Raw genomic sequence first — 21,182 nt, 5'->3', positions numbered from 1 at the left:
TGCATAAGGAATTAGGTGGCTTTTTTCAATACATAAGTTAGTTTTAAAAATTCTAGTAAGTTGGAACTATGAGGAATTAGGTGACTTTTTTTTTATACAAATATAAGAGCAGTTTTATTTTTTAGTAAAATATAAAAACAAGTCGTAGGTTTCTCTTTAACCAACTTAAAAATTTTCCACTTATCTAAATGCACTCCACACTCAACTTGACATCTGACTTTGATTTTTTTCAGCAAGACTTTGAGTAACTTTGAATGTCGTTCTACCAATAATTATTTATTTAAATTTATAATTCTATTTTATTATATGAAAATTTTAATATTACAACTAACTAATTTAATAAAGTTCATGATAGAAATATAGTTTTATTTTTTAATGCACTTAACATGACATGTGCAATATGCAACCAAATTATATATGCGAAAATTTTCCAATCATACAAAAGTTTATATGTATTTATTTGATTACATATGAAATTTGAATTTCTCACTATATCATTTAGAAACAGACTTCGAATTCAGACAGATGTCTAAAAAAACCTTAAACTGTCACGTTTATACAAAATCATAATTTGTTCGGTTAAATTAGTTTGGTTCATATAGTTTGAACTTATATTTTAATTCGATCCATATAATTTTAAAAGTTAAAATTAAGTCATATAATATAGGTTTGGCTTCCATTTAAACCATTATTCATTTTAAAATTTAGAATTCAATCCTTATATTTTAGTAAAATATCGTGAATTAACTTTAAACAATTTTTACCCGTCTCAAACCGCGTGATTTCAGTGTATCTCTTACTCAACTTTGAAATATACTATTAATTAACAAATAAATGACAAATTCTTGTTTTTTAAGGCATGTAGTTCCGTAAAAAAAAAAAAAAAAAACATTTGGTTCATATATCTCCATACTCTATATTTATTATACTTGAAAAAATACGCGGTCATGATGGAGACAATTATAAACTGTTAGAGTCAAACTACAATTTTTTTTGTTAGTCCTCCAATTTAGTTTGAATGACAAAGACTAAATCAAAACTTTTGCCTTAATTTAATTTAATTTAATTTATTATTAATTTTTTTTTGGTTAGGAATAACAAATATGGGATGAAGTAGAAAGGTTCAACATTCAACGTCAAAAAAGATATGTATTTTTGCTTTTTTATTTTTATTTTTTAATTAAAAAGGTAACGGAAGAGAGAAAGAGCGCCTCACGGGACAATAATGCCCTACGCAAGTGGGATTAGAATCGCTGCATCTTCATTCCACCCCTTCTTCAACCGTTTCACACTCTCACAAGTTCACAACTTTTTTTTTTTAGTTTCAATTATATTTTTTATTTTCATCATCTTGTATATTAATTTATTTTATTTTAGATTTTACTATATAAATTAAAATCATTCGAGCAACCTATAATTATCTTAGTTAAAAGAAAAGCAACATACTAAAATAAAAGGGTGATTTTATAGTTGATAAAAACATCTTTTGGCATATCTCGATACCATTTTCTTTAATTTATATATACCAATCATTCTTATTAAATTTTATTAAGTAAACTAAATATGTTGCTAGTTATTTAAACTAATAAGCCCTATTTGTTAATCAAAATAAATCTACTTTTCATGAAATAAATTTGACTATTGGAACCAATTAAAAGTGAAGATTTATTATTATTTATTTATCAAATAGTTATTATACTAGTATTAATTTACAGCATGCATGGATGGTATAATTTGTTTTTAAAAATAATAGTCCTCTATTATTAGTAATATATATATATATATATATATATATATGAAAAATCACCATGTGCAATATTTGAAACTTATTAAAAAATAATAATGTTATGGAAATTACTCGCCGCTAGGTGCTGCGAGTATGGGAAATTTCAAAATTGTCCCTATATGAGCCGCCAAGCTTTTTCCACAAATTAATTTTCTGTCAAAAAGCAAATTCAGTCTCAGAGACTCACGGACTCACAGTACTTGCGTTGGGCACTCCGGTCGTTCTCTCCCACATCTCCCGGCGGCCGCCGCACTCGCAGTAACCAATGGAAGCTCAACTGTCGCAACCGCCGCCTCCCGTCTCCGACGACTGTTTGTATGAAGTTAAATATGATTTTAGCTTGGCTATAGGATAATACTCCCAATTTGTCTGCTATAAAAAAATTTCACCTATATGATATAATATATATTTTTTTTTATATATGAAACAATACTTTCATTGAGAAAAATGAAAAGGATACAAAATATACACCAAAAGGCCTAAAAAGGGCATACAAAAAAACAGCCAAGAGGAAGCCCCTAAAGAAAAGGAATACAATTATAATAGAGCTCAACATAAGTTTCTAGAAACATATCCACGTGTTCTTTACTTGTTATTGAACATGAATACAATGGTCTAGCTGATCACTTCCTCAGTTGGCAAAAAAGTTGAACCAGGTATGTTAAGTAGTATCGGTCTCCAGATGATTAGTTGTGCTTATAATTTCATCAATTCTCATCAAAAATTCTAATGACATTATATTTGTATGTTCTCAAGATACAATATTTTCATCCAGATGCTTGCTGGTTGCATAAAGTTAAATATGATTTTAGCTTGGCGGTAGGATTGTACTTCCAATTTGTCTGCTATGAAAAAATTTCAACTATATGCTATAATTATAGTACAGCTCAACATAAGTTTCTAGAAAGATACCCATGTGTTCTTTACTTGTTATTGAACGGTACGAAATAAAATGATTTAGCTGATCGCTACGGCGTTCCTCAGTTGGCAAAAAAGTTGAACTAGGTATGTTAAGTAGCATCGGTCTCCAGATGATTAGTTGTGCTTATAATTTCTCTCATTATTTTTAGTTTTCATAGAGAGTGGTTGTTTTCTTTTGTTCCTCATACTACACAATCACGTGATATAATTGACCCAATCTAGAAGGAATATGAAGGCAAGAATAAATCGAGAACCTTTGATTATGTTATTTCTCCACAACTGGCATGCTCTTTGGCAACAGAAACCAAAGCAGAACTTCTACGTGACTTCAAGTTCAGCCTAGGAAGTACAGTTTTAGTATGTTGTACTATAACCTGCAAATAAAATTAAGGCCAAATAAATTCATAAGAGTTTAAAATCATCAACTTCCTTATAAGCCAAAAGTTTTATAAAATTGCAGACTCACACATAAGAGAATAGGAACAAAAGAAAAGAACCATTCTATGTGAAAACTAAAAATAATGAGAGAAATTATAAGCACAACTAATCATCTAGAGACTGATGCTACTTAGCATACTTGGTTCAACTTTTTTGCCAACTGAGGAACACAGTGATCAGCTAGACCATTATATTCCTGTACAGTTCAATAACAAGTAAAGAACACATTGATATGTTTCTAGAAACTTATGTTGAGCTCTATTATAATTATATCATATAGGTGAAAATTTTTATATAACACAAATTGGGAGAATTATCCTATTGCCAAGCTAAAATCATATTTAACTTTATGCAAATAGCAAACATCTTATGAAAATATTGTATCTTGAGAACATACAAATATAATGCCACTAGAAATTTGGATGAGAATGGATGATCAATGGATGAGCAAGCTACCATACTACACAACCGTGTGATATAATTGACCCAAGCCAGTAGGAATATGAACGCAAGAAAAAATTGAGAATATTTGATTTTGTTATTTCTCCACAAGCATGCTCTTTGGCAACAGAAACCATAGCAGAACTTGTACGTGACTTCAAGTTCAACCTAGGAAGTAGAGTTTTAGTATGTTGTACTATAACCTGTAAATAAAATTAAGGCCAAATAACTTTATAAGAGTTTAAAATCATCAACTTCCTTATAAGCCAAAAGTTTTATAAAATTGCAGACTCACACGCAAGAGAATAGGAACAAAATAAAACAACCATTTTCTGTGAAAACTAAAAACAATGAGTGAAATTATAAGTACAACTAATCATATGGAGACCGATGCTACTTAGCATACCTGGTTCAACTTTTTTGCCAACTGAGGAACATCACAATGATCAGCTAGACCATTGTATTTCTGTATAGTTCAATAAAAAGTAAAGAACACGTGCATATGTTTCTAGAACTTATGTTAAGCTCTATTATAATTATATCATATAGGTGAAAATTTTCTTAGCTTGACGGTAGGATTGTACTTCCAAGTTGTCTGGTATGAAAAAATTTCAACTATATAATAAAATTATAATAGAGCTCAACATAAGTTTCTAAAAAATATCCATGTGTTCTTAATTTGTTAATGAATTTTATGGAATACAATGATCTAGCTGATCGCTGTGGCGTTCCTCAGTTAGCAAAAAAGTTGAACCAGGTATGCTAAGTAGCATCGGTCTACAGATGATTAGTTGTGCTTATAATTTCTCTTTTTAGTTTTCACAGAGAATGTTTGTTTTCTTTTGTTCCTATTCTTTTGCGTGTAAGTCTGCAATTTTATATAACTTTTGACTTAAAAGGAAGTTGATGATTTTAAACTCTAATAAATTTGTTTGGCCTTAATTTTATTTGCAGGTTATAGTACAACATACTAAAACTCTACTTCCTAGGCTGAACTTGAAGTCACCTAGAAGTTCTATTTGGTTTCTGTTGTTAAAGAGCATGCCAGTTGTGGAGAAATAACATAATCAAAGGTTCTCAATTTTTTCTTGCCTTCATATTCCTACTGGCTTGGGTCAATTATATCACACGGTTGTGTAGTATGGTAGCTTGCTCATTCATTGATCATCCATTCTCATCCAAATTTCTAGTGGCATTATATTTGTATGTTGTCAGGATACAATATTTTCATCAAGATGCTGTTTGCATAAAGTTAAATATGATTTTAGCTTGGCGGTAGGATTGTACTTCCAATTTGTCTACTATGAAAAATTTTCAACTATATGATATAATTATAATAGAGCTCAACATAAGTTTCTAGAAACATGTCCATGTGTTCTTTACTTGTTATTGAACTGTACGAAATACAATGGTCTAGCTGATCGCTGTGACGTTCCTCAGTTGGCAAAAAAGTTGAACCAGTATGCTAATTAGCATCGGTCTCCAGATGATTAGCTGTGCTTATAATTTCTCTCATTATTTTTAGTTTTCACAGAGAATGGTTGCTTTCTTTTGTTCCTATTCTCTTGGGTGTGAGTGTGCAATTTTATATAACTTTTTGGCTTATAAGGATGTTGATGATTTTAAACTCTTATAAATTTATTTGGCCTTAATTTTATTTGCAGGTTATAGTACAACATACTAAAACTCTACTTCCTAGGCTGAATTTGAAGTCACGTATAAGTTGTGCTTTGATTTCTGTTGCCAAAGAGCATGCCGGGAGAAATAACATAATCAAAGGTTCTGAATTCTTTCTTGCCTTCATATTCCTACTGGCTTGGGTCAATTATATCACATGGTTGTGTAGTATCGTAGCTTGCTCATTCATTGATCATCTGTTCTCATCAAAATTTCTATTATATGGAATGGATAGCATGCTTGCATATGTTGTTGCTTATGTAAAGTGATGTGTAGAAAGGTAGTAGCATTATATTTGTATGTTCTCAAGATATATGTTGACATTGTTGAATTATGAACCTTTCTTGGATATGATGGCTTCCTATATTCACCTATTGATCATGGATAGGTGGATCAGGGCGCTCTTGTTCTGAATATTCTTTCAACATGATCGTACTTCTCTTTTTTATTTATTTTTTGGTTTGCAACAGCATTTTGTCTTATGGTTGAGGAAAGAAGGAAGAAATGTCAACGCACGAACTCTCAGGTGTGCATTCACTATATTTTCCAATCAATCTCCCTGAAGAGTTAGAGGTATGTATGTTTGTTATTACAGACTTTAGTTTTCATTAGATTGAATACGGTAATTTTTTTTATCTGACATTCTCGATGGGGACATTTGCCTTACCCACTGTTAATACACTTGAGTAAGAATGTAAGATTTTAATCATACCCGAGGGATTAGTAACAATTTTTCATCTTTTCAATCCGGCTAAATAAGGTATGATTGAAAAAACCTTGGTAGTTCGAGACTTTAATTAATAATAGACAAAGGACTAAGCTGAAAATGACAGAAATTTGACAACTAAACCTTAGTTAACCTAGAAAGGATATTGTCAACATTTTGTCATTGTAGGCTTATATCATGTTACATTGTAATTGTGATTGTAAATACTCATGTGAGTGGTGGGTATAACATCCTTGTGCAAAAAGTGGATCGATGTGAGGACTTGACTGATGATGACATTTGTACTGCCATTCAAAATCCAACTAAGCCCATTTATTTGTACAAGAAGTAGGCCTTAGTCTTGGATAAGACGGTTGTCCCGTGAGATTAGTCGAGGTGCGCGATTGTAATCTTCCATATGTGTTTATGGTTGATGGCAAACTAACGTCCAAGTACTATTCATATAGAAGAGTAAACATTGTCTTTTGGACATGAAAATAAATGTGTTCTCTTGCAAAAGCATCCGTCATTCTTTGTTCTTACTTTGACTTCTAAACCAGTGACACTGCCACATACAATTTTGGAGGGGATGTATGGATTGTACTTCTAGAATGCATATATTATCTTTCGGAAGTAAAAATAATGATTTTCATGTGAAAGCATGCATTTTAGATTCTTACCTGACTGAGTCACATGCAATTTCAGAGGGAATGCCTAAGTTTTTAATTATGGAATGCATATTTTATTTCTGATTTCAGTCGATCTACACAAACCGTCACTGTTAGAATAATAGGTTTCTTAACCATTTACTTCACTGGTCTGTCTTTATGTTAATACAATGTCCTGAAAATCTAAGGATTCCTCTGCAAGATTCGTCCATGGAGGGTGAATCAGAGCCTAAGATCAGGTCGAAATTCATAACTGTTGTTAATTAGGATGACATAGTTGAACCTAATAAAGCACCACCATCAGAGAAAACTTTAAAATCTCTAGCTATACTTGCAATTTTACCTAAGTTTAATTACCAACTCAACTAAAAGTAGCATGGAAAAGGGTGAATCAAATCACTAAACTCAGTCCTACTTCATAACTCGAATCTATCTAAACTCAAACTTACGAGCCTACAAGTGCAGTATAATTTTCTAAAGTCGAAATAGAATTCGTTATCAAATAAGGTCCAAATAATCCAGGTTGAAGTTCATTATATTTACATATTTGAATAAAGGAGAATTTTCCATAATTTTGTCAAAAAATCACAATCCCCCCTTGAGAAAGTTGATGCAAAGCCTCTTCCACGCTTCTCTATCTGCCTCACCTTCCTCCAACTTGCTCTTCATATCCTCACCATACGCATCCTGCGGCCAATATAATATAATATGAAAGATTTTTCCAAATATATTTCATCTCACAAACTATGTTATAATATTAAAGATGAAGATTATTTATGAAATTAATTTTGATGAAATCCACGCGTACGGTGGAGTTTTGATCAAATAATATGGACGCACCGTGATGAGTTTTCGTTGGGCAAGACGATCAATCAAGTGCAGAAGAATGTCTTTGGTGTACTCTGGGTGACCTTGAATTCCCAGAATGTGATCTCCATACATGAACATCTCGATTCCGGTCTTTTCTGACCGTCCGATCACTTCAGCCTTGGCAGGAAGTTCATAGATCTATGTTCATTTTCATCCACTTCACCACATTAGAATATTTCAACAATAAATAACATACCAATGTTATGTGGTTAATATATTTATTTTGACCATGAAATTGTGAATTTGAACCTCATCTCCACATGTTGTATCAAAATAATAATAATAATAATAATATCTTATATTTTCTAAACATACATTCGAAAGGTTAGTTTTTGGTCATTTTTATTCTAAAAAAGTTATCATTATAGTCATCTAATTCTATCTAATTTATTTTGATTTAAATTTTAGCATGATTGTAATGTAGCCATCAATTTGTGTTAAAGTGGTTTCATAACATCAAATTTTGTAAATAAGTATTAGAATTGTTATTTTAAAAAATACAGGACGAAAATTGACGTGGAACAAAAGTTAACCAAAATTTAAATATTTCAAAACTCTATCTAGTTATTTCCACCTCTTATGTTCAAAATAAAGTTAAAATAATTTATTCTCTCACCCTACCACCAATTATATGTCTAATTCATAGATTAAAGCATATATTTTCGATCAACAAATCGAATATTGAAATCTTTTGAATTTGGAAAGAGAGAAATAGAAACAAAAGAAACAAAAACCGAACCTCATCACGATGGCATTCGATTACGGAAAGTGCGGTTGGGATTTTGAGAGATGAGAATAGCTTGGAAGACGATGATACATGTATCGTTGTAATCCCAATGTCCCATCCAGATTTACCCCTGCCCGTTTTTCCACCCAAAGCACGTCCCAATATCTAAAAATATAAGAGTATATATCATTTACTATTGAACTATACTCGTTAAAATATAGTTATGGTTTTAAAACCTACCTCTATTTTTAGTTTGGTCCACAAAATTTTAACAATTATATTCTATTTCGTTCCCTCGTATTTTTATAACTTCCCAATTCAATTCCATCATCCGGTTATAATATGAGTCGTGTATAAATAAATAAATAAGTGATATAATTTGAAGCCAGATTTGCTATATAGTGCTGGTCTCAAAATAGATTTAAATTATTGATAAAATGTTAACAATAATGGCTACAATTTTTCAAATACAAAATCTAAAGAATAAAAATATAATATTTGAAAAATTAATGACCATTTAAAGAAAGACGAGAACATAAGGAAAACACTAGAAACATAAAAGATGGCTTTTGAGCGGAAAGAAAAAGGTTTAAAAAATTATAAAGAGTTTCACTCTCAAAATCAAAATCGTGATTCTTTTGACTCATTAATCTTGATCGAATTCCATCTTTAGATGGGATGCTTGTTTGAACTTTTGGACTATGATATCATATCAATCACGAGTTCTATCTCAAAACTAATTGGTAAAAAGAGAAGTAACTTACTTATATTATAAACGCTAACAACATGGGATACTTAACAAAAAATAATATGAGATGTTTTACTAAATTAAAATCAAATAGTAATTCCACTAATTATACTGTAAAGTTGATACTTAAAAAATAAATAAAATAGTATCGTGAGGTGATGATTGCAGGCAACATTGTTAAGTTATTATTAATACAGAAAGCAAAGCTATTTGTTTAGCAATTTAATCCAAATAAAGGGAATTATTAATTGATTAATTAACATAATCTTTATGCTAATCTTTGATATGGCGATCATGCCTAATAAGGAAAGTTAACCTACCCATAACCGACAAAAAGCCTGTGGAATGTGATCCAATCAGAAACAGACATGTGATACGGACCCAATTAAATGCAAACACGTGCCAGCTCAACTCCACGTAATCATGATAGTATTTAGAAAATTATGAAAATGAAAATATTTGTTAGTTTTTAAGATTCAAACAAAAATTCAAAAATATTTTTAAAAAATAAATAAAATTATCAATAAACAACCAAGCCATTATTAAATTGGCATTATGTTATCATGTTGGAGGCTGACTCCAAATAAGAAATAAAAAATGCCACCTCATATCTTAATACTAATTTTTTTTCTAGCACAACATCTTAATACTAGTTCGGCATCACCATATCTAACATAGGTTAATTTTTAACCTAAACTATAGATTTTACAAAATTCAACTGGTGGAATTAATACTATGAGTCTCAATTAATTAAGTTTTCAAAATTTCAAGAAGATTTATAAGATATTATTAAAGAACTATATGGTATTATTATTATTTTTTAAGCATTGGTTATCCTCCATTTGACGTTCTTTAACCTTGGATTTAAGTATTTTGTCTTTGAGTTGAGCATTTTTTACCCCTACTGTATTTAGATATTGTAGTAGTTGCGTTTGAAAAAACACAATTTAGAGTTTTTTAATTACTTAAATTAATTAATTAGTTGCAAGAAACTAGCTCAAAAGTTTAATGGGATGAAATTAAAATTGAGCCAACTAATTACCGTGTAAAAAATAAAAATAAAAAAAGTAAACAATGCTTAAACACTTTTAATCTATTAAAGCAACAATTCGGTCTCTCCATGATTCAATCTATATACTTTCAAACTTAAAAAAAAAGAAAGAAAAAATCTCTATTGACAGTCATTTAATTCATGTAATTTAAATTTTTAACGATTTAATATTTTTCGTAAATTTTTTTATTAAATTTATTATATTAGATAGATAAATAGATAAAATCATGTTTTTTTTTTAAATCATAAAATGTGTTTTTGAATTATAAATACTAAACCGTGATTTTTTAAATGGTTACATCATAAAATTCAGCAACTAAATTTTTGAAAATTAGAGATTAAATCATTAAAGCTAAAAGTTGAATGGATGAGATTAAAATTGAGCGAACTAATTACCGCGTAAAAATACAAAAAATGAAAAGAGAAATTACAAAAAAGTACCTGGTGGCCAAAGCAGATACCGAGGATTCTCTTGTTGAGGGAGGCCAATGTGCGCAACAAATTGATCAATCGGCAGATCCAAGGATCGTCGCCGTGGGCGTCGTTGCAGCTGCCGGTAATGACGAATCCGTCGTAGCCGGCGAGGGAATCATCGGCCGGAAACTCGCCGGCGGCGACTCGAAAGAGATCCCAAGCCTCTCCTTCCTCCCCGAGCATTTTGACGAACACTCCGAAATATCCTCCGTACTTCTTCTTCACATACTCCGAATCTTCTGCGCAGAGAAGAACCGCAAATCTCTTCGTCGCCATCGCTTCTCTCTCCGCCGGATCCAGCTTTGTTTGCCGTCAATGGCGGTTTCTCTCTCTAAAACTGCGATTTCGGAGTTAGAGAGAGAGAGACAGAGAGAGAGAGAGAGAGGACGGACGACAGATGGGTTCTTGGTGGGTTCTTATTTCACGTTTACTTATTGGATCGACACATCAATTTATTTTGATTTCATTATACAACAAACAAACACACTATTTCGGTGTTTTAATAATTCGTTTTTTGTTTGTTTGTAGTTTTAAACAATAATTGTAAATATATTGTAGTTTTGAGATTATTTATAATAAAAACGGTAATTTTGAAACTATTTGTAAAATTGGTATCTTGTAAACATGATTATTTGTCGAATAATAAAAAGGTCATCCGTCTTTTTTTCCAATTGAAACATCTGTATATTTCAACTAGATAAAACACTTGAGGAGTTGTAAGTTCGAACCTCACATGTTATATTAAAAAACAAGTTACCGTTTTTTAAATCTATTTAAAAATTTTGGTTTTTTTTTTTACAAATATTGGGCAAACCTTAGGGCTCTTTCAGCACTTCTACCTCTTTATCATTAAGCAGTCATTTAAAGGTTTTAATTAGTGTGATTTGAGTGGTTTATTTTTCATTATTCCACATATGACTTCAAATTATTATTATTTTTTTTTAGTACATAACATTAGAATTGTAGGTGTGAATTCGAAACTTGTATCTATCGGAATGTCTGAATCATTGAATTAGGCTCAAGTTAACTTCACTTGATCTATAATATCTATTTTAAAATAAAATAGAAAATAATTTACACGTCAACAATGATGGGGAGATTTGTGTGTAGAATCAAAACATATAAGTGCATACATTCCATTTATTCGGATCCTTTAATTTATTTAGTTTTAGACCAATTATTTTATTTAATGAGTCATTAAAAACGATTAAATTACATGCCTGTAAATTGTCAATGGCCTCTAAAAGTCAAATTCCATTAAGTTCATGAAATGGGTTGGATGGAGAGGAGTTGGAACATGGAAATTTCCATATTTTTTTTTAATCTTTTTTTCTTTTTCTCTATATATCTTGCACATCAAGGAATAACTTAATCAAATTTTTACCCAATTACTCTCTCCCATAGATTCGTCACAGACTAATAGCGTATACAATACTAACATAGCAGCCACCCACATTAAAATATACTTTACTTTAGCCTCTATATTTTCATAAGTTGATTTTGATTAATTTTTTCAAAATTTTCAATCAAATTTTGTTAGGTTGGTTGGTTTAGAGGATCGATCGATTCATTTCTCTTCGATCCCGTCTTAACCGACTCAATTACACCATTAAGCAGGGAGAAAACTGGTCTAAAATCTAGTGAAAACATGCATTATAGGAAACTGTAAACACAACCAATGGATTAAGATCAAATAGTTAAACCAAATTCATCAAGTTATTGACCACTTCTCTCCATAGTACAAAGGAGAAGTTTTCAAGTCAAAATGAAAACAGAAAAAAAAAAAAGAAGGAAAGAAACTCAGCAAAGTGGGTAAGTTTGAACTTGTTTGATAATGATTTTACAATTTTCTTTGTTCTGTAATAAGCTTTAGAAACATTTTTTATAATCTACCCAAATTTCTTCGAATGACTTTGGATATTTAGAAATACTCTTCAAGGTCCTAAGTTCGAACCTCCATGTAGAATTTAAAACACTTGTTGCGCCTAATACTCGTTTCTAGAAGGACACGACAACCTAGAGATTAGTGGAGGTGACCACGAGCATAGCAACATACAAGTAATAGATTATGCCCAAATTTCAAGAACTAGAAAAAAAATAATAAAAAAAAGAGCCAGACAAAATCTACACATTGTTTTTGAAATTTGGCTAAAAAATTTCAGTGTTCTAAACAAATAAACTAATCAATGTGGGCGATTCAAGTGGTTCCAATCTTCTTTCAAGTGGTTTTTAGTCTTATATCAATCAGAATTGGTCAAATTTTGGTTGGATAGAATTCAAATTCATTCCCATTCCTCCAAACATTAGAGAATGCAAGGCCATCAGTAATGGCTGGGAATGAGGATACAATAAGTTTTGCTCAGATGCAAAATCCTTCATAAAGACAAATGCATTTCATTGGAAATAAAACTAAGCTACATTTCCCTTATTTCCCATTCTGCTAATGTAATCAAACAAAGAAATCGAATTCTCGATCTCCTGTTCGGACCAATCTTATTAACAAACTACCATTTACAGTAGCAAGGGAAGTTCAAGAAAGATGTAAATGAGTTATAGCTACTCATCTCCAATCCAAATTTGAAGTCAAGTTTCGCAACTAGACAGCATAAAATTATGGAAAATCTATGTTAATAATACTATATACAAAAGTTGTATTCATGGACTTACATTTCCTTGAGATCCATGTCAATGGTGTTCATCTGTACATCATCTTCTGGGATGAATTCTGTGTCGTATTGGAAGAGGCTCATACCGTCACCGAATCCTGTTCGTTGTTGCTTCCGTTCTGAACTGCAGGAGCATGGTTGTTCGCTCAAGCTTCTCTCTAACTCATATTCCATGATAATCCTTTGCAAACATTCAATAACATCTTGATCATATTGCTGCCTTTGCTCCATCATTCGACTGAAATGCTTGGCTTGAATTTCGATTGCACTCTTCTCATGTTGAAGACGAAATATCATAGCCATTGCCTCTTCAGCTGAAGTTGCAGCTGCCATTCTTTCCTTCTCAAGCTCTTCAAGAGCCTCCTTCTTGTACTTCCTTTCAATCTTCACCAATTTTCTTAATCTGATAACATCAAATTCAGCATCTTCAGAATCATTTTCTTTCTCTTCATTCTGGATATCATCTTCTACAACTACATTATCCTTCTCTTCACTCTTAACATCACCATCAGCATCCACTCCCCATTTGGAGTTTGCAACTAAATTAAATTTATTGAACAAAAATCCACTCCTGATCTTCAACCAATTCCGTCGTCTACTTCCACAAGTTTGCATAGTTTTTGAATTACACACCTCAACAACACTGGTTTTCAACCAAAATCCAGTCCTCACATAATTAGCAGATTTCTCCCTAAAATCACATAGAAATTGCATAAAATCCCCACCATGCCAACTGAATTGCAGAACCTTCAAAGCCATCCAAAACAGCAGAAAAAGCCCCAAAATGACAAAAACTCGCGGGAAACACCCGAACACCAAAACCCAGCTTTTAAACTCACTACTACTCTGTTTCAAAAACTTATTCAAACGTGAGGCGATATCCATCACCAAACCCAAAAAAACCCTTCAAGAAACTCCAAGAACACAACAAAAAGAAATGAACATCCGTATACGCGACAAAAACTAATTCAGGGTTTCAAAGCGAATCAAGAAAAAAGGTGCAGAGCATCCAAATAGCAATAGAAAGGGCAATGCGAAGGCGAAATGCGACAGAATTAGTGATAGCAAAGCTCCACTGAATCGGTGGGTGGATGGAGTACAAGTTCAGTGACCCTTACCTCCGGGGGAAGGAAGAAGAAGAAGAAGAAGAAGGCGAGTGGGGCCGATTCGAGGAAAATTGGATAACGTGGAAGAAAAAGAGGGAATCATATCGGCTCCAAATTCTGCAATCGCATGCAAATGGGATAATGTCGTACGATCGCGACAGTGAAGGCGATACACGCGAGGTGGGATTTGCCCATTTGGTTTGGGAATATCTCTCAACTATCGCTCCCTCGCCAACACACCAACACAATTTTTTTTTCCTTCTTTAAATTATTATTACAATTATCTTTTTTTTTTTGATAAATCTATTTATTTTAGGTTAAATTACAAATTTATGTTAGGTTGAATTTCCTTCTAAACATTTTTAGTTTTCAATTTCATGTCTAACAAATCATTTTAAATGATAGAATTATAACTTTTTATTTATGTGTCTAATAAATCTATGAATTTAAAAGATTTTTTTAAAATGAATTAGGATATGCTAGTGCTAGATATAAAACTGAAACATATTAAACAATTTTTAAGGTTAAGAAAAATGTTATTAGTCCTTTTTAAAGTTCACTGGAAAAAACCTTTAATTGTTTTTTAGTATATCTTATTTTATTATTATTTAAGGCTTAATTAGATAAACAAAAAGGGTAGAAGAATAAAAGTTACAACTCAACTTGATATGTGACACATATTTTAATGAAATATCCTAAGAAATAATAGGGACTAAAATAAAGAAAAGGATCACAATAATATTTTTAACTTATTTTAAGTTAAGTTATCTAATTTAGCATTTTAATTAAACTTGCAATTATTATTTAATAATTACATATTAATTATTGTTTTTTCAATTAATATTTTATTATCAATTTATAACATTTATACTAATTTTAACTAACGAATTAACATATGTGATTAAATAGTATAAATTTACAGTATCAAAATAAACCTTAAATAATTAGCTAATGCTTATGTCATTAATTAATTATCACGCATATTCAAATACTCATTTTAATTATTAACAATCCATCGCGTATATTGCATATTAAAATACATAAATTCTCCTCACCTCAGATATTTCATATTCATAGCCATCAAACATATTCAAATGGCCGAGGTCCACAATCAAATGCAAATAGGCAACTTAATTGAAAAAACAGTAACTTTCTACAAAAAATTATGATCATCATATAACATGAGGTGAGATGAGATGAAAGTATCACAAAGAAAGATATTCAAAGGCTTTTTCAGGGTTCTTTCCATCAATCTTTGAGTGATGGGGGAAATCAAGAGGTAATTTGGCAGCAGACACCGATGTTTCGTTCAGTACTTTCTCGAGTTCTTGGTGCACAATTGCGTTGCCTTCTGGCGTCAAATGCAATCCATCCCTGTATTCAAAACGCTGTCTCAATATCCCGAACTTATCGTGTAGACCATTTATATGAAATGAAGAGGATATGACATCATATGAATCTTTCTTTCTTGTTCAGATACCGTGTTAAATAAAAGTTTAAGCGGTTGGTATATTTAGACGTTTAATGAATTTTCTTCACCCCATCTCAAATATTAATCCAATTCACGAGTAGGATATCAACTTTAGACGGAGACTATTAATATAAAATGAGAACATGTAACGTTAAAGTATCAGAGGCAGACCAAATATTTCAAAACTGAGGAATTAGGAGCTAGCTCGGATTACAAACCTGAGAAATTTTTTCTGCCAACCCTCAGTTTCCTGCAACTTGGACCATAAATCGATGGCGAGGAGACCCATTTCCTTGGCTAGTTCAAGGCATTGTGTCGCATAAAGTCCAGTTACTTCATTTGTTCTCTCTGGCAATTCCCTTGCTTCATCACCATAAAGAGATCTGCAACATAAAGGTACAAGTTCATATTTACAATTCAGCATGTAAAAGTTGTCTTGGTCTGAGTAGGATTACAATTTCTCTTCTGCATATAGTTGAAACTTAGAACAATTTAAACATCCTAGAGATGGAAGCAAGGGAACTTCTTGAATAAACCACACCTTAAAAGGCTAGTTATGTTTATACCATTATTTTTTCTTTTGGATGATTGTAGTGTTCTTGAACCACCTTTACTATTTCCACAGGCATCTGCCGTAATAGGGGCATGGAGTACATCTGCACTCGCCCGTACATATATTTACACTATAGGTTCAAGGTTGTTCGAGAAATGAGACAGAAGAAGATGAACTGAAAAAAAATATATATCTTGGACCCTTGGTAATGCCCTGACATGGCTGATGGTAATATCACTGATCATTTTCATTCTTTTTTGATGAGAAGTAATGTCACTGATCATGAAACTAGTTTTAGGAAAAGTAGGAAGATGGAAAATATCTTGGTAACATTACACTCGTCAAAGTTTTCCTCAGACCAAAAGACCACTACTCTTTTTTACTGAAAAGAAATGAAAGGATACAAAAGGACAACGATTAAGAAAAAGAAATTCATACCGTGCATATTCATTACGCCCTTCCTCATCAACTGGAGGAGGAGTAATAAGTATCACCAGCGTGGTTGGGGAGCACTCCTACAACCAAAATGCTAAAATATAAAGAGATACGAATGGGGGAAGGAGCTTACAAGAAAAATTAAACTGGGTTGAATCAAAAGAGTGCTACTCAGAAAATCTAGGGAGATTCTCTAGGTAATTTCTAAGTTTTATGATCTTAAGAGTATTAGTTATAGCCGATCTCATTATTCTTCTGAGCACAAAATATGTATTCTTGAACCACAAATCTTCAACAATTTCATTAGAAATTATCGAGAAGTCTCAAATAGTGGCTAATACAACAAATTAAAGAAACTATTGAAGTCCATTGAAGCACTTCCAGTACAAGTAAGTTGCAATCCTGCTTCGAATCAATTCATAAATCATTTTTTTAACATCTCTCTTCCTGGGGTAATTGCCATCTCAATTGGGAACTTATAAACGTTTAACAAATAGAATTGATGGAATAGTGTATTATACTCATTTAAATCTACAAAATGAATGTTGATGAATTCTGCTAGAAAAAGATTTCAAGCAATGAAGGAAGGAGTCAGTACCTTCAAATGATTTACCATTTTTTTAAGATTATTCTTAAACTCTTCAAGAGGTACATGTTGTCTCTCACTTGTTCTCCCCAAAATAGCTGCATCATTGGCCCCAAAGAAAATCGTCACGACAATGGGAGGTTTTGGGATGTCCTGCAGTACAAGGGATGCAACTTATTTAGAATGCAGAATATACAAAAGATATTGTTAGCTAGTGCAAAGAATATCTACTGGATTCTTGCAAAATTTGGACTACAGAATCTCTTGGAAAAAAGTTGTAACATTTTCTAGGACTCAAAAGAGGCGTGGAAACCATAAAAACTTTGGAATGGGGCGACGTTCGTTTGGAACCCTACAGTAAGAGCATTGCCTTGTGAGCTATTACTCAAGAGATGAGGCTTTTTGGCGAAGCCAAGTCAATTTTTGGCCGCTAAACAAAACTGTGCAACAATGTGGGGGACAAATCATGCAATGTTCAAGCAAAGCCAGCTCCTGTACCACTTAACCATAATTGATTGTTCGTCACAAGTATCCTGGGTAATATCCCACCATGAACTTATTTAGATTTCTAAACATGTTACTATACAATATCATTCACTAAAATGTATAATAGTAGTCCAAGATCTTTCACAAAATGGGTTGGGTTTGTTGCTGAATCAAATTTAATATTTATAATCTCTCTGTTCTGAACATCACAGTGACAATAACGACCAAGATTCAACTTAATGAACACAATGAAGCAAACATTGAATCAAATGCAAGTAAACGACCCCCGCATTGGGCTCACAGAATCGAGATCAAAAGAATAATCTAAAATCAAAGTAGACAAGGAGCAGAAAGAGCAGTATACTACAGCACAAACCAATGGGAAAATGTGGTGAAGCAAAAACAGTGCCCAGCGAGAATTGTATCCGCCATAGCCACGAACTACCACATCAGCCTGTCGATTGCCCAGACGAGAATCCAATTTAGTGTTTACCAATAAAAGGGCTTGAAATGAAATCAACAACTGAAACGAAGAAAAAAGAGAAACCCCACCTTCCGCGAGTAAGTGTCAGCAAGAGCAGCCCCCCATCCACCTGAACCGAAGGATTGGGCAGTCAAAGAATCTCCAAATAGAACGATCTGAGGCCTCATTTTTTCTTCTTTGATCCAAAAATCGCCTCTCAGAAAGAAAATGGGCTGTTACCAACTAAAGTGGTGTTATTGGCAGGGCGATCTGATCTATACTTTAAGCGTTCAATTCAAGGAGTGGAATTGAAGTCAGTGGTACAGACACATATAGCTGGGTTTGGCCCACGAGAAAAGGAGGAAAAAAAATCACGTTTATTTTTGGAAAGATTTTTTTCTTCATACAATGAATCGGAGGTACAAGAGTTTTGAACTTCAAACTATAGTATTATATAGTAGATTTCAAACTATAGTTTAAAATTTATAATAACGAATTATATTCATTCGGACCATAAATTATTGATTAAACTTATATATTTTTGTTTTATATAAGATATTAATATCTGTTTGGTAATGTTTCCATTTCTTATTTTTTCGTTCTTAATTTTATTAAAAAACATAAACATTTTACAACTATTTATATTAATTGGTTTTCACTTCTTTTTTCGAAACATTTATAGAAATTTGGAAAACAACAAAAATAAATTCTTGTTTACGATTTGTTTCAAAATATAAATAAAAATATTGTTTTGGTCATACGATTAACATACCTATTTGATCAACTATAATCACTCATTTACATGGTTTGCCTTTTGTTATACTTGTAATTGTTTTTTAGTTTTTATTTCATAATGCTGAACCTAAATTAAGTTTAGAAAAAAAAAAGCAAAGTTTTATAAACAAATTCTTGTTATCCAAAATCTCGAATTTTCTTCAACTAATTAGTAAGTTGTTTTTAGTTCATTTCATCTATTAGAACTTTTGCAAGATTTTTTGAAAAATAAAAGAAGGATGTGTTTGACATTACTCTGGATGGACGACTATAAATATTTTTGAAAAAAATGGTGGCATTTAGATAAATTTTAAAGAGGGTAAAAAAATGCTTGTAATTAATTAAAAGTACTTTTTAACATTTTTTAATACTGAAAAATTCTAAAAATACAGGAAAAAGAATACTTAAAAATACTGTTAGATAAATAGCTTTTTATAGTACATGTATGTACTTGCTAGAGACCATAAGTAGAAATGCAGAGGAAGAGTACAAATACAAAAAAATTCATTCTTAGTATCAGCTCGACGTGGGTTTCGCTAGAATTTTTAGATCGACAAACTGAACTCCGAGACTTTTAGTACTAAGTAGGACTGGTGTCGAGTTAAGTCAAATTAGATTGCAAAAATAGTGTACTTTTGAGAACGGTTGTACTGTACCTTATGTACGAGGAGAGCATTGAAAATCGCAGCTGTTGTAGGTGCTTGAATATCAGAATTATATTTTTTACTGTCGAATGTCAATAGATTTCTTGTCAGTCCCAAATCGGGATTGAGTTGAGCTCTCCAGGTGATGACCCATGCTCATCCTCCTCTTCTTTGAAATGTTCGAATTAAGGCCCGACACTCATGTCCAAGTGGGGAGAGCCACATATTTCACTAGATTTTACTCATAATATATATATATAACTTGATCATATGACTTGACCTTTTTCATGGTTTTATTAACATTTTTAAGCGTGTTATGTTGCTTTCCATGTCTATTGTAAATACTTTGCTACAAGTACATATTCCTATTTAGCAATATTAAGTACTAGAATGATTATTACTTTTTCTCTTGAAAATTTAGTTATTTAAATAAATAGTTCAAAAATATAAAGATCAAAATAGTTATTTTTAGACCAAAATAATCATTTAAAAAATTTTGAGATCAAAATGAAACAAACTTAAAATTTCAACGACCAAAATGAGATTTAAAAAGAGAAAAAAAGACATTATAATCAAATAAAAAAAGAGATATATAACTTTCTATTTTTAAAATTTATCTTTTATAGTTTTATATACTTTTTTTTCCCTTCTCAAGCCTTATTGTTACTAAAAGTTAATGGAAAAAGATGTGTAAATTTTTTTTTTCCAGTATAACAAATAAGTTGGTTATCGTCATAAGTTAAATTCTGTAAAGTGAATATATTTTCTAATTTTATGAATTTACATGTCTACTTCATTAAATTAAAATAAACGTACTTTCACATTAATTTGATAATACATACATATATATAGTACAACCATAAGATATATTTTGATGTCCTGTTATTTATTGATAAATTTTAATATTTTGTGACACATCAAAATTTGATTGAAAAAACAATACAGATAATGAAATATAAACGATAGTAGACCAAATGTTATAAACATAAACATAATAAATTAATATAACCTAGCTAATAAAAAATACGATAATATTATAATGGTGAGATTAATATTATAGAGATTTTCCGTACGTAATTGGCTGACATCATTCAATATTTTATGGTTTTCAAATTTCAAGTCTATTATTAGTTAATCTTATATTATTATTTTCTGCATAACAGCTCACCCTAATTTCTTTTATAATTTTAAAATTGCTCCTTCTTTTGAAAATTGATATGTAGTTGACTAATTAAAATAAAATAATAAAAAAAAGTTGACAGAGTGAATCTAAATTTAAAAACGTTAAATAAGTTCTTCAAAAACTTCTAAAATTTTAATTCCTCTCTCTATCATCTAATCAAACCTTATTTATGTATTTTTTTTAGAGCTCATCAAACCTTATTAAATATAATTAGCATCATAAACTATTTGTAATCAAGTAAGGAAATCTAATAAACATGATAAATTATATACTTCAAAAGGAAATTACCTTAACTCTCTTTTCAATTT

The 21,182-nt window shown here is 31.3% G+C and overlaps 3 protein-coding genes and 1 long non-coding RNA gene across 5 annotated transcripts; 1 reads left to right on the top strand and 3 right to left on the bottom strand.

Annotated features, from left to right (window-relative positions):
* Positions 1-1,918: 1,918 nt before the first annotated feature.
* LOC111017760 (uncharacterized) lies at positions 1,919-6,366 on the top strand. Its single transcript, XR_002602321.2, has 3 exons — positions 1,919-4,659; positions 5,251-5,365; positions 5,734-6,366. It is a non-coding gene; the product is annotated as an uncharacterized LOC111017760 (long non-coding RNA).
* Positions 6,367-7,104: 738 nt separating this feature from the next.
* On the bottom strand, positions 7,105-10,935 carry LOC111017631 (gamma-glutamyl peptidase 5). The gene is made up of 4 exons (XM_022293446.2): positions 10,475-10,935; positions 8,247-8,399; positions 7,478-7,645; positions 7,105-7,324 (listed from the first exon to the last, which is right to left on the bottom strand). Exons 1-4 carry the CDS (start codon positions 10,781-10,783, stop codon positions 7,223-7,225), a joined length of 732 nt encoding a protein of 243 aa, XP_022149138.1. The 5' UTR covers positions 10,784-10,935; the 3' UTR covers positions 7,105-7,222.
* A 2,013-nt stretch (positions 10,936-12,948) lies between these two features.
* LOC111017630 (zein-binding protein (Protein of unknown function, DUF593)) lies at positions 12,949-14,497 on the bottom strand. The gene has a single exon (XM_022293445.2). It carries the CDS (start codon positions 14,056-14,058, stop codon positions 13,171-13,173), a length of 888 nt encoding a protein of 295 aa, XP_022149137.1. The 5' UTR covers positions 14,059-14,497; the 3' UTR covers positions 12,949-13,170.
* An 819-nt stretch (positions 14,498-15,316) lies between these two features.
* LOC111017779 (SGNH hydrolase-type esterase superfamily protein) lies at positions 15,317-18,579 on the bottom strand. Of its 2 annotated transcripts, none has more exons than XM_022293652.2 (6): positions 18,363-18,579; positions 18,178-18,264; positions 17,337-17,477; positions 16,742-16,818; positions 15,969-16,133; positions 15,317-15,653 (listed from the first exon to the last, which is right to left on the bottom strand). In XM_022293652.2, exons 1-6 carry the CDS (start codon positions 18,459-18,461, stop codon positions 15,485-15,487), a joined length of 738 nt encoding a protein of 245 aa, XP_022149344.1. In that variant the 5' UTR covers positions 18,462-18,579; the 3' UTR covers positions 15,317-15,484. The 2 variants fall into 2 exon arrangements, with proteins under 2 accessions (XP_022149344.1, XP_022149345.1); XM_022293653.2 differs by having other exon boundaries at positions 18,187-18,264; positions 18,363-18,576.
* Positions 18,580-21,182: the final 2,603 nt, after the last annotated feature.

Source organism: Momordica charantia (genome assembly GCF_013281855.1).
Source record: "Momordica charantia cultivar OHB3-1 chromosome 10 unlocalized genomic scaffold, Mcharantia_2.0 BLBB01000010.1, whole genome shotgun sequence".
Lineage (NCBI taxonomy): Eukaryota > Viridiplantae > Streptophyta > Magnoliopsida > Cucurbitales > Cucurbitaceae > Momordica > Momordica charantia.
Note: the sequence above shows the minus strand (reverse complement) of the source record. Positions and strands in the feature narration are given on the sequence as shown.

What these genes read in the sequence shown, in the direction of transcription:
- LOC111017630 (XM_022293445.2), bottom strand. Translation starts at nt 14,058, where the DNA reads ATGGATATCGCCTCACGTTTGAATAAGTTTTTGAAACAGAGTAGTAGT.
- LOC111017779 (XM_022293652.2), bottom strand. Translation starts at nt 18,461, where the DNA reads ATGAGGCCTCAGATCGTTCTATTTGGAGATTCTTTGACTGCCCAATCC. An exon ending in AAATGGTAAATCATTTGAAG is followed by an intron (nt 16,819 to 17,336) that starts GTACTGACTCCT and finishes TTTTGGTTGTAG; the next exon opens with GAGTGCTCCCCAACCACGCT. An exon ending in TGGCAGAAAAAATTTCTCAG is followed by an intron (nt 15,654 to 15,968) that starts GTTTGTAATCCG and finishes TTTTGAATACAG; the next exon opens with GGATGGATTGCATTTGACGC.
- LOC111017631 (XM_022293446.2), bottom strand. Translation starts at nt 10,783, where the DNA reads ATGGCGACGAAGAGATTTGCGGTTCTTCTCTGCGCAGAAGATTCGGAG. An exon ending in TCGAATGCCATCGTGATGAG is followed by an intron (nt 7,646 to 8,246) that starts GTTCGGTTTTTG and finishes AAATGAACATAG; the next exon opens with ATCTATGAACTTCCTGCCAA. An exon ending in CCCAACGAAAACTCATCACG is followed by an intron (nt 7,325 to 7,477) that starts GTGCGTCCATAT and finishes TATTGGCCGCAG; the next exon opens with GATGCGTATGGTGAGGATAT.